Source organism: Capricornis sumatraensis, chromosome 14 (genome assembly GCF_032405125.1).
Source record: "Capricornis sumatraensis isolate serow.1 chromosome 14, serow.2, whole genome shotgun sequence".
NCBI classification, from domain to species: Eukaryota; Metazoa; Chordata; class Mammalia; order Artiodactyla; family Bovidae; genus Capricornis; species Capricornis sumatraensis.
Genome location: NC_091082.1, coordinates 38,463,754 through 38,477,752, shown reverse-complemented (window position 1 = coordinate 38,477,752; position 13,999 = coordinate 38,463,754). Strand labels below are relative to the sequence as shown.

At 37.9% G+C, this 13,999-nt stretch overlaps 1 protein-coding gene across 2 annotated transcripts in view; it reads right to left on the bottom strand.

Annotated features, from left to right (window-relative positions):
• SMYD3 (SET and MYND domain containing 3) overlaps positions 1 to 13,999 on the bottom strand; it is a 732,202-nt gene that overhangs the window by 568,619 nt on the left and 149,584 nt on the right. For both annotated transcript variants that reach the window (XM_068986141.1, XM_068986142.1), the window contains exon 2: positions 4,365 to 4,428. In XM_068986141.1, coding sequence (XP_068842242.1) covers positions 4,365 to 4,428 — 64 coding nt within the window. The remainder of the gene's footprint in view (positions 1 to 4,364; positions 4,429 to 13,999) is intronic.

Sequence of the window (13,999 nt, the reverse complement as noted above, 5' to 3'; positions counted from 1 at the left end):
AAGCTAGAGAGAAGTGAGCCCATGCAGACCTTCAGGTGGAAGAATAAGCAGAACATGGTGGTGGATGGGATGCGGGGTCAAGAAGAATGTAAATCAGAGATTTACATTTACATTTACACCTGGGACTGCTGAGTGGTTGATGAGATTATTTACTAAGGTAGAAAAACACAGAGTAAAGCAGGTCTGGGGGAAGATAATGCCCTCAGGTATAGATACACAAGATTTAAGACACCAAGCAGAGGTGCCCGTAAGATGTGGGTCTGGTGCTCAGGAGAAAGGAAGAGGCTGGAGATGGAGTTCTGAGAAAAATTAACACAGAGATGCCAATTGAAGCCATGGGAGTAGAGGGCATCGTTCCACGGGCAAACATAGAGTGAGATAAGAAAAGCTCAAGCCCGCAGAATGCTGTAGAAATCTAAAGTTAAACATGATCAAATAATTGTAACCTTTATACAGTATTCTTTTTCTGTTCACAATTAGACATGAAGTCAACTTCTCTACAGAGCACCCAGTGCATATCCTAGCAGCCTGAAGCCCAGGTCGGCTTTCTTCATTATCATCATTTTGGGTTGGACAACTCATTAAATCACCCTGCTAAGTGCTCACTAATGTGGGATTCATCAAAAATGAATCAAATCATTCTACAACTAAACATCAAATGCAAACTCAAAAATATGATTCACATTTTTAAAGAGGTCTATAATTACCAACATAAAATAGAGCCTCTTCCTGCTAATATAGTACTTTTAAAAAGTAGATAAACTGCAGTTTGATGTGGTACCTAGTGCTTATTTTGCTCAGCACTTAATTCAATTAGAAATGTACATATTGTGAATCAAATTAAATCCAACAGAGATGAAGTAATAACTGGTGAACCTGTCTGAAACTGGTTTATTTGCTATCAATTTTTGAGAATTGATACAAATTCTCTACAAATTTTGAGAATTTTTGTAAGAAAACAGCTTGCTCTTCCTCTTTGACTCATAACCATCAGTGATATTCTGATTATGCCAATATAGAAATAAAACTGGATCCCATATATCAGCCACAGCCCATCTACTACAATATCTGACACCCCATAACAGAGCCTACACAGAAGAATATAAACATTTCTGACACAGCAGTAAATATGTACATATGTGTATACTATGTATGAAACATATACTAACAGTTTTCATGTATATCTTCCACTCACAAAATAAACACAAAGAGATTACCTCTGAAAAACAGAAGTAGGAATGGGGAAAGAACACTGGAGGAAGAACACGTTTTACATGGCAACCCACTCCAGTACTCTTACCTGGAGAATCCCATGGAGGAAGAAGCCTGGTAGGCTACAGTCCATGGGGTCGCAAAGAGTCAGACACGACTGAGCGACTTCACTTTCACTTTCAGTCTATAGTGTGCTAACTTTTATAATGCAAATGCATCCCGGTTTCATTTATGTTTAAAAATGAGGTGTGAAAACTGATGCCACTGATATCTTTCTTATGGACTCAGGGGACATTACACCCAGTAACACCTCAGCTTCCTGTAGACAACTCACTGATGCAATGGCCACACACATCAAATGCTAAGCTTGTGAACAAAAGTTATGTCCCCCTCGGGTAAACGTATTATAGATTTTATGTTATGAATTCACATCTTCTCTATCAATTTCCATTCCAAGTACTCTTGTTCATTACAGTTCATAGTTCAGTTGTCAGTTTAATTTTGTGCTCCTTTGAAGGTATCCGCAATAATTACAGTGTTTAATGTTGTACCTTAAGGGTGAGTTTAACAGAGCAGTTTAAATGCATATGTTCCGGCCATTCTCCGACTGCCACACCACCTTTGTGCACACACTCCATCCCCCCCCTACACACACACACAAGCATATGCACTAACTGTGTTATAGATGGTATCTTTCATCTTACTAGCTATTTTCCTATTACCTTCTACAGTATCTGACGATGACACTATTATTAATGCTACAGTAAACAGCTAATATATGTGGTAAAAATACACGCACTATAATGAATCAAAATGACAAACCTACCCACCAGACTTCCTCTACACATTCTAACCAGATAATGGGTTTTGCTTTTATGTTTCTTGAATGTACTATAAAAGGAGGGAGTAGCACTGGGGAAAACATTCATAAAAATAAGGGAAAATAAAAGCAAATGTTCAGGTCATTGAGAACAGAAAGGAAGCTTAGCAAGAAAATCTGTATCAAGTAACATGATAACTCATTGGTTCTATACGGAGTCTTCTTAACTTGAAGTTCCCTGAAACGTGTAGCTCAGTTTCACATGAATAAAATATCTAAACCATCACCACGGACAGTCTTTCCAGAATTTATCTTGCAGAAAAGGGGTGGATTTGTTTTCATATTTTGCTTTTTGTTGCTATTATTGCTGATGATCTTATACAACTCTGACATCTTTAAAATTCTGATAGAATTTTTGGTTTACAAAATGAGGTATAGCACATTCAATTGATTTTCATGTTCCTTATTTTTATTGGGAAAATGTTATTTCTAACCTTCTATTTCTTGTATTTTTTTTTTTGTTTGCATTCCTTGGGGATGTACTCATAAGGATGTACATCCTTATTAAAAATAAAATAAAGGCCAGGAATGAAAAGGAGATTACAATAGAAAATGGAAAGCTACAGCTAATCAGAATGTTAGAGCAAGAATGAAATTTAGGATTAGAAGAGACATTAAGAGTTTGGATTCTGACTACCTGGATTCATTTAACAAACTGCAGAGCCTACAAGCTATAGAATGTTTGGCAGGCTGCTTGCCATTCTTACACCTCAGTTCCCTTAATAGTAAAATAAGCATAATAATAATAGTCCTTTGAAGATTCTTGTTAAGAATAAATTGAATACAATAGGGCACGGCATATAGTAGATGTCTAATACATATGAGCTCTTAGTAGCAGGACAAAACAGGAAACTAAGGCCCAGAGAGATTTAGTGCTTCCTCTGAGATAATTTAATTGGACTGATGGCAAAATATTATTAAAATGGGTCCTCTAATTTTTGTATGTTTCGGTTTCTTTTCCATTTAGAACACTCTATCTGTAGTCTGGAGAAATTATTTTCAAAGGGAAAAGTGATATAACAGAAATCCTTCAGATAAGCACAGCCTAGATTTAAAAGAAGGAAAAGAGGAATTTTCACTTGTGTGTGTATACATGTATGGTACACATACATACACACACACACCAAAATAAGAAACAAAATGTATGGATGGAGGGTGGGTGATAAGTGACACAAACACAAAACCTCCAATTAAGACTTTTTATTATGACACAATTCATTAGAGCATAATTAAATTTCTTACTAAATGATTAATCATAAGGTTAGAAGAAAAGGTCATGTTGAATGTTAATTATACATCCTTTAAAGAATTTCAAAGATGTGAACAGCAGTACTCTCATAGACTGTCAGTTGTTGCAAATTAACTCAAACTCTTGAAAGGCACTAGGCATTATCTTTAAAAATTCAAACTACATATACCCTTTTACTAATCAATATAATGTGGAAAAATCTGTCCTACAATTAATTTGCACAAGTGTGCAAAAATGTGCACAAAAGGACGTTTATTGGAGCACTACTGGCAATACCAAGTATTGGGGGAAAAATCATACATTCACTAGTGGGGAAATTATGATTGTGGTACATTCATGTAATAGAATAAATGAAATGATAACAAAAGTTGTTCTAGATAGATTATTAAATGAAAAGACAAATCAAAGTATACAAGAATCTGTGCCAGAATAACCTGTATCTGCTTTTTAAAACAAAAGGTAAAGATACATGAATGTGTTTGCACAAAAAATGCTTCAAAGTTACACAAGAAACTTAACAGCTCTGAGAAATGGGATTGAGGTCAAGAGGACAAGATGGAGAGGAGTAAACATTTAACTTTTCTTCAATGATATATGAGCTTCGCAGCTGGCTCAGCTGGTAAAGCACCTTCCTGCCAATGCAGGAGATGCAAGAGACGCAGGTATGATCCCTGCATCAGAGAGATCCAGGGAAGATCCCTGGGTTGGGAGAAAGACATGGCAACCTGCTCCAGTATTCTTGCCTGGAAAATTCCATGGACAGAGGAACCTGGTGGGCTACAGTTCATGGGGTCACAAAGAGTCAGACACATATATATACACACATATACATGTATATATTTATATACTATATAGAGTTTATATATTATATATATATAATTTTTGCCATATACATATATGATTTTTAAGTTGAAAGAAAACAATGTTACAATAAATAAAAGATTATGATGAAACAGATAGTTCAACAGGCATAACGGAGAACAAATTTAAGAGTAGAGAACTTATATACAGCAGAATTCTTACCTGACACTTAGCACTACAGTATTTGGCGATTCGGCATTGAGAGCATCGCATCAGCTTTTCCTTCCTGTTAAAGAATAAAAATAAAGTTAAAAAATAAAGTTCACATTAGGAAACGAATGAGAATCATATATGGCTGAAGAAAGAAAGAAAATGTAAGTCAGCATGCTGACACCAAGATGTTCCACTCACTCCATCTATATAGTCCATGAGACTTAAATTTCCACAGTGGTGAACAACTTCTTTCAGTGTGAGACTAGTGATTTTTTTAAAATAACTAGCATTCTTTTTTAAAAATTATGGTAAAATATATGTAACATAAAATGTGCCACTTTAACTATTTTGAAGTGCATAGTTTTAGTGGCATTAAGAACATTCATTAAGTGGCATTAAGAACATTGTTGTGTAACTATCCCCATGACTAATGTTCTTTTTAACATAAATTTAATGAAAATACAGAGATTCCCACTTAGGCAAAAAAAAAATCACTTTAATAGAGTTTTTAATCTCTGAATAAGAAATTCAGAATCTAGTCTATCAACTAACTCAAAGTATCCTATGCCTTTCAAATATAAAAACTGTCCAAGTTTAAATTTATCATATAGGTTAATTGTAATATACTCTTTCTAGGAAATGAGTTTTAATTCCATTAAATTCAGTTACTACTTTCAACATGCTAAATTGAGATACACCAGAGTTATGTCCCCCTAGTTGCCTGAGGAAGAAAAAAGTCAAAACAAAGAAAAACTTTATTATAAAATGAAACAATAAATTTGATGATGAGACTCATAGTGACAAATAACAGACAGGACTGTGCACGCATGCTAAGTCACTTCAGTCATGTCTGACTCTCCACAACCCTATGGACTGTAGCCTGCCAAGCTCCTCTGCCCATGGGATTCTTCCGGCAAGAATACTGGAATGGGTTGCCATTTCCTTCTCCACAGGATCTTCCCAACCCAGGATCAAACCCCCGCCTCCTGCAGCTCCTGCACTGAAGGCAGATTCTTTACCACTAAGCCACCAGGGAAGCCCACATTATAAAATAAAAGCAACAAATCTGATGATGCAATTCATAGTGATAAATAACAGACAGGACTCTAGATACTTTCAAGGTGGCCAAGAGCATTAAAAGTCAAACTATAATACTAATACCAGTGATGAAACAACAAGAAATCTTTCTGAGCACTTCTGATGTGCCAGGTGTGGTTCAAACTTCTGTATATCTATTGACTCACCTCAGACAATTCTGTAAGTAAACAGTTTTATTGTGCTCATTTAAGAGTTACTTCAATACATTTTCAGGAGATAAGAAGTAGACGACTAAGGAAACACACCATAAAGTGCAATGCGGTAGGGAGACACTGAAAGGGTAAGAACAAAAACCACAGAGAATCAAAACATGAATATATCAGGTAGCTCATTCACAGGGGAGCAGGAGTGAGATTCGGAGCATATAACATGAGGAGAGGTTAAAGGCCTAAACAAAGCAAAGTCAAAACACCTGCTTCCCCCAAGCGTAGAATTATAGCTGTCAGATATCAATATCCCAAACAACAACCCGAACCCAAACAATATGGCCTTAAAGTCCTTGATTTTAAGGATCATACTCCACTACCACTATTAGATAAAACTGGATCAAAGCAAAATCCACCCATGGGCAACTGATGAGACACGCTTCAAATAAAAGAACACACAAATCTGGGATGAGAAGAATACGATGGGCAAATAGTAACATTAATATTAAAATTTAATTAATACTAATAGAAAAAAGCCTGTGTCACTATATCAGAATCAGAAAAAAAAAGACGTTAAAGTTAAAAATATTACTAGAGATGAATAAGTCAATACACAAAGATTAAGAGATTCCAACCACCAGGTATTAGTACCCAGCAAAAAGGGTACCCAGTCTAAAAATATGTAAAGTAGAAGTGATAGATCTAAGATAAAAATGAGGAATACATATTAAATTAATACAAGTAAAGCCTTTAAAATAGTACCTGGAATATATTAAGTACCATAACAGTATATCACCATAATAGTTATCACTATAACAAGTCTTTTTCAGGAAGTCATAGATAAAGCAGATGAAGAAAAAGGAGCTCTACAGTTTATTTGATTTCATGTAATACAGACCCTTGCACTTTTTATACCCATGTGTATTCACACACTCTCTTCAGGCACTCACTGGCCTTTTACAACATATGCCCACATACTGGGACACAGAGCAAATCTCAAAAATTACAAAGAATCAATATTATATATATATATATATATGTATGTATGTATATATATATATAATTTTCTCCAACAATAAAAGAATTAGATTAGAAATCAGCATCAAAAATCAAGCCAGTAAAATCTCATATTTATGGAAATTTAAAAGCTTACCTCTATATAATTCAATGATCAAAGGAGAATTGTCATGAAAATTAGAAAATAGACTAAATAATTTTTAAAAAACTCAAAATGTAACCTAACGTAATACTTTAAGGAAAATTTATAGCTTTAAATGCTTACATTGACTGCAGCGGTATAACTTTTTATTCTGTTTTACACTCCTCATAAAAAAAGAAAATGAAGACAGATAAGTAGGAAATAGGAAACACTAACCATCACTCCCCAACCTGGAAAGGTACAACAAAACCAAGAATATTATCAGAAAAAAAATACTACAGGCTTCAAGATTTTATTAAATCAGTATATTTGTGGGAGAAAACAAAAGCAACTTCCAATAGGCTTGAAAACAGAAGAAGCTCCAAACTGCCAAAAGATATCCGGCAGAAAGTCTGTCAAGCCAACTGGAGAATTGCTACCAAAATTGGGAGAGAATGCTTTCTGCAAGAACACTCCTAAGGACGAGGTCCCTGGGGCGCTTTTGAATCCTGCTTTCCTTAGACCTGGCTCCTCAGATATCTCCTGGTTTCCTTTTTTCTTGTCTAAGTTGTACAGAGGTTATTTCTGCTGCCTGCAAATAAAGATCCCCAACTATATAAAATGTTTCATCTCAATTTTTAAAAATAACCAGCAGAATCAAAACACCCAGAAGGTCAGTGATGAACCTGGTAGCAGGTATTAAAACCTCACCTTCCCACTCCATAGCTTTCAACTACAGACTTTTATGAATTTTAGCACAGACTTTCAGCAAAATGAATAGCAAGATGATTCAAAGTACTTCAATAATTTAGTTGTCATTTGATGCATAAAGAAAACTTCTTTAATATGAGTTATTTAAATGTTTGGGGTTATTTTTACGCATCATATAACTATATAAATAAACTTAACTTCTCAAGTTTCAAAAAAAAGAGTCAACTGAATCCAAGAGAAAAGATGTCTTTGATTAGAGGAACCACTGAGCCTTTGAAGAGTTACTGCTTTTCTCTGTTGGGTAAGGTTCAGAGTAACAGCATACTAGTAACCTCCTGATGTTCAAGCTGGTTTTAGAAAAGGCAGAAGAACCAGAGACCAAATTGCCAACATCTGCTGGATCATGGAAAAAGCAAGAGAGTTCCAGAAAAACATCCATTTCTGCTTTATTGACTATGCCAAAGCCGTTGACTATGTGGATCACAATAAACTGTGGAAAATTCTGAAAGAGATGGGTATGCCAGACCACCTGACCTGCCTCTAGAGAAATCTGTATGCAGGTCAGGAAGCAACAGTTAGAACTGGACATGGAACAACAGACTGGTTCCAAATATGAAAAGGAGTACGTCAAGGCTATATATTGTCACCCTGCTTATTTAACTTCTATGCAGAGTACATCATGAGAAACGCTGGACTGGAAGAAACACAAGCTGGAATCAAGATTGCCGGGAGAAATATCAATCACCTCAGATATGCAGATGACACCACCCTTATGGCAGAAAGTGAAGAGGAACTAAAAAGCCTCTTGAAGAAAGTGAAAGAGGAGAGTGAAAAAGTTGGTTTAAAGTTCAACATTCAGAAAACAAAGATCACGGCATCTGGTCCCATCACTTCATGGCAAATAGATGGGGAAACAGTGGAAATGGTGTCAGACTTTTTTGGGGGGGGCTCCAAAGTCACTGCAGATGGTGACTGCAGCCATGAAATTAAAAGACGCTTACTCCTTAGAAGGAAAGTTATGACCAACCTAGATAGCATATTCCGAAGAGAGACATTACTTTGCCGACTAAGGTCCGTCTAGTCAAGGCTATGGTTTTTCCAGTGGTCATGTACAGATGTGAGAGTTGGACTGTGAAGAAGGCTGAGCACCAAAGAATTGATGCTTTTGAAGTGTGGTGTTGGAGAAGACTCTTGAGAGTCCCTTGGACTGCAAGGAGATCCAACCAGTCCATTCTGAAGGAGATCAGCCCTGGGATTTCTTTGGAAGGAATGATGCTAAAGCTGAAACTCCAAAACTTTGGCCACCCCATGCGAAGAGTTGACTCATTGGAAAAGACTCTGATGCTGGGAGGGACTGGGGGCAGGAGGAGAAGGGGACGACAGAGGATGAGATGGCTGGATGGTATCACGGACTCAATGGACGTGAGTCTGAGTGAACTCCGGGAGATGGTGATGGACAGGGAGGCCTGGCGTGCTGCCATTCATGGGGTCGCAAAGAGTCGGACACGACTGAGCAACTGAACTGAACTGAAGGTTTCCCTACAGAGAAAACAGGTGGGCAGCAGAGGGAGAGGAAAATAAGTATTAGAAACACAGCCACCAGACAGTTCAAGAAAACATTCTCTTTCTCTTAAAAATCAACATATCATTTCTAATTGAAAAACTCATATTTTTTCTTTAAAAAATCAGAAATGTACAGGTCAAATAAAAAGCAGAATTAATTAGAAGCCCCTAAATAAAAAGGATCACCTATTCTACGCAGTTCCAGAGGCTAAAACAAGAAATACTGAATGGAAGGTAGAGACAGGCAGATTTTGTCTAAAGGTAAAGACCTTTGGGGCAACAGCTCAAAATTCAGAAGAAATGCCCCCAAGACAGTGGAGTTCTCAGTCTTTTGACATAAGGAGAATCTGGTACATATATTTACAGACATGATGTAAAGGAAATTCCAGCACTGCAAAGGAACATGAGTTAAGTTTCCTTCTAATTCCAAATTAATTGGTTCTCTTCCTCTTGTATAATCAACAAATATAAAATAAATTTGAAGACAAAATTTGGGCATATTATAAGGCCAAATATGATAATCTCAGAGGAGTAGAAAAGAGCGGAAAGCAGCTTTCACAGACTATACGAACATCCTGTTTGCAAACTGATTATCTCAAGAGTGCATCCAGAACTAGAATTTCTGAATAAAAAACAATCTAAAGAAATAGGTTAGGAATGTATCAGTAACAGCAAAGTGATTAATTTTTATCTATTCTTCCCCTCAGGAGACAAATAGTAGTATGCTACCTCTAAACTAGACAAGATATATTATTGTATACTAAAATAAATGGAAGTTTTAGATCCCACTGCAAAAAACTGAAAAAGGGATCCCTTATCACTTGTTCGTATAAACTCAGATATGTTATTGAACACAAAGTCAACTCAGAGAAACTTCTCAGCTTGCTCAGTGCCCCAGAGAAAGTGATTCATGGAGCATAAGTGAAGTCCTCTCTTCCAAGTAAAAGTTGGCTCATAATTAGTTTTTCCAATAGCCTATGCAACTGAAGTATGGAAAAGAAATAAAAGTAAGGCAAAATTAATTGTTCTTCTAGTATACAAGTTAAAAATTTATACTGTCGACTCCTAAACAATGCAGGATGTAGGGGTGTTGGCCCTGCATGTAGGCAAAAATCTGTTTGTAACTTTATAGTGTGGCCCATGTATCCAAGGTTCTGTATCAATGATTCAACCAAACTCAGACCATGTAACACTGTAGATTATATTTTGTGAAGGAAAAAAAAAAAAAAAAACCTCTGCATATGAATGGACCTGTGCAGTTTAAACCTGCGTTATTCAAGGGTCAGCTGTATGTGGATATTGAGGAAACCGGTGTCTCTAAGAAATAAAAGAAATAAATTGGAAGACTGAGATTGACAAATATATACTACTATATAAAAAGTAGATAACTAATAAGGATCTGAATTAAATTCACCCATTCTCATTCATTTTAGTTCACTGACTCCTAAGATATCAATGTTTACTCTTGCCATCTCCTGTGTGGCCATGTCCAATTAACCTTGATTCATGGACCTAACATTCCAGGTTCCTACACAACACTGTTCTTTACAGCATCAGATTTTACTTTCATCACCAGACACATTCGCAACTAAGCCTCATTTCTGCTTTGGCCGAGCCATTTCGTTATTTCCAGAGTTACTAGTAATTGTCCTCCATTCTTCCCCAGTAGCATATTGGACACCGTCCAACGTGGGGGGCTCATCTTTTTGTGTCATATCTTTTTGTCTTTTTACACAGTTAATAGGGTTTTTGCAGCAGGAATACTAGAGTGGCTTGCCATTCTTTCCTCCAGTGGACCACGTTTTCTCCTAACTATCCACTATGACCTGTCCATCTTGGGTGGCCCTACAAGACATGGCTCATAGCTTCACTGAGTTATGCAAGCTCATCATCATGGCAAGGCAGTGATCCATGAAGGGTGAACTTAATTCAGATAACCACTGTATCTACTACTGTGGTCAAGAATCACATAGAATAAATGGACTAGCCCTCATAACCAACAGTACAAAATCAAGAATACGAAATGCAGTACTTGAGTGCAACCCCCAAAATAAATAAAAAACTGGATGATCTCGGTTCGTTTCCAAGTCAAACCATTCAACATCACAATAAACCAAGTCTATGCCTCAACAACTAATGTCGAAGAAGCTAAAGCTGATCAGTTCTATGAAGACATAGAAGACATCCTAGAATTAACACCAAAAAATGATGTCCTTTTCATCATAGGTGATTAGAATGCAAAAGCAGGAAATCAAGAGATACCTGGAGTAACAGGCAAGTTTGGCCTTGGAGTACAAAATGAAGCAGGTCAAAGGCCAAGAGAATTCTGTGAAGAGTCATAACAAACACCCTTTTTCAACAACACAAGAGACAATTCTACACATGGACATCACCAAAGGGTCAATAAAAAAACCAAATGGCTTATATTTTTTTGCAGTTGAAGATGGAGAAGCACTACTCAGTCAGCAAAAACAAGACCTGGAGCTGACTGTGGTCAGTTTCCAGCTAAAGAATTCAGGCTTAAACTAAAGAAAACAGGGAAAACAACTAGGCCAGTCAGGTATGACATAAATAAAATCCCCAATCATTATACAGTGGAGGTGATGAATAGATTCAAGGGATTAGATCTGATAAAAGAGTGCCTGAAGAACTATAGAGAGAGGTTTGTAATATTGTGCAGGAGGCACTGACCAAAACCCTCTCAAAGAAAAAGCAATGCAAGAAGGCAAAGCAGTTGTCTGAGGAGGCTTTACAAATAGCTGAGGAAAGAAGAGAAGTGAAAAGCAAGGGAGAAAGGGAAAGATATACGCAACCGAATGTAGACAGAGTTTCAGAGAATAGCAAGTAGAGCCAAGAAGGCCTTCTTCAATGAACAGTGCAAAGAAATGGAAGAAAGCAACCGAAGGGGAAAGATTAGAGATTTCTTCAAGAAAACTGGAGATATCAAAGGAACATGTTATGCAAAGATGGGCACAATAAAGGACAAAATAGTAAAGAATGAATAGAAGCAGAATAGATCAAGAAGAGACGGCAAGAATACACAGAAGAAATGTACAAAAAAGATATTAATGACCCAGTTTGGTCACTCACTTAGAGCCAGACATGCTGGAGTGTGAACTCAAGTGGGCCTTAGGCAGCACTGCTGCCAATAAAGCTAGTGGAGGTGATCAAATTCCAGCACAGCTATTTAAAATCCTAAACGATGATGCTATAAAAGTGGGCTTCCCTGTTGGCTCAGATGGTACAGTCTGCCTGCAATGCAGGAGATCTGGGTTCAATCACTAGGCTGAGAAGACGCCCTGGAGGAGGGCATGGCAACCTACTCTAGTATTCTTGCCTGGAGAATCACCAGGGACAGAGGTTGGGCACAATCCAACTTAGACACTGAGTGACTAAGCATGGCACTTAAAAGGTCACCAAATTTGAAAAACCCAGCAGTGGCCACAGGACTGGAAGCCGTCAACCTTCATCCCAATTTCCAAGAAGGGCAGAACTGAAGAATGTATAAACTAATGAAAAATTGCACTCACTTCTCATGCTAGAAAGGTTATGCTTTCAACTGCTCAATAGTACTTGAAACAAGAACTTCCAGATGTACAAGCTAGGTCTACAAAGAGCAGAGGAACCAGAGATCAAACTGCCAACAGTCGTTGGATCATAGAGAAAGCAAATGAATTCCAGAAAAATATTCTACTTCTGTTTCATTGACTATGCTAAAGCCTTTGACTGTGCTAATTTCAATTCAGTCACTCAGTCATGTCTGACTCTTTGCGATCCCGTGGACTGCAGAATGCCAGGCCTCCCTGTCCATCAACAACTCCCGGAGTTTACTCAAACTCATATTCATTGAGTCGGCGATTCCATCCAACCATCTCATCCTCTGTCATCCCCCTCTTCTCCTGCCTTCAATCTTTTCCAGCATCAGTTCAGTTCAGTTCAGTTCAGTCGCTCAGTCGTGTCCGACTCTTTGTGACCCCATGAATCGCAGCACACCAGGCCTCCCTGTCCATCACCATCTCCCGGAGTTCACTCAGACTCACGTTCATTGAGTCAGTGATGCCATCCAGCCATCTCATCCTCTGTCGTCCCCTTCTCCCCCTGCCTCCAATCCCTCCTAGCATCAGAGTCTTTTCTAATGAGTCAACTCTTCGCGTGGGGTGGCCAAAGTTCTGGAGTTTCAGCTTAAGCATCATTCCTTCCAAAGAAATCCCAGGGCTGATCTTCAGAATGGACTGGTTGGATCTCCTTGCAGTCCAAGGGACTCTCAAGAGTCTTCTCCAACACCACACTTCAAAAGCATCAATTCTTCGGCACTCAGCCTTCTTCACAGTCCAACTCTCACATCCATACATGACCACAGGAAAAACCATAGCCTTGACTAGACGGACCTTAGTCGGCAAAGTAATCTCTCTGCTTTTGAATATGCTATCTATGTTGGTCAAAACTTTTCTTCCAAGAAGTAATCGTCTTTTAATTTCATGGCTACAGTCACCATCTGCAGTGCTTTTGAAGCCCCCCAAAAATAAAGTCTGACAGTGTTTCCACTGTTTCCCCATCTATTTCCATGAAGCGATGGGACCAGATGCCATGATCTTCGTTTTCTGAATGTTGAGCTTTAAGCCAACTTTTTCACTCTCCTCTTTCACTTTCATCAAGAGGCTTTTTAGTTCCTCTTCACTTTCTGCCATAAGGGTGGTGTCATCTGCATATCTGAGGTGATTGATATTTCTCCCGGCAATCTTGATTCCAGCTGTGTTTCTTTCAGTCCAGCATTTCTCATGAGGTCTTCTCAAATCAGTCAATTCTTCTCAACAGGTGGCCTAAGTATGGAGTTTCAGCTTCAACATCAGTCCTTCCAATGAATATTCAGGACTGATTTCCTTTAGGAAAAAGGTGGACTGTTTGGATCTCCTTTCTGTCCAGGGGACTCTCAAGACTCTTCTCCAACCCCACAGTTCAAAAGCATCAATTCTTTGGTGCTCAGCTTT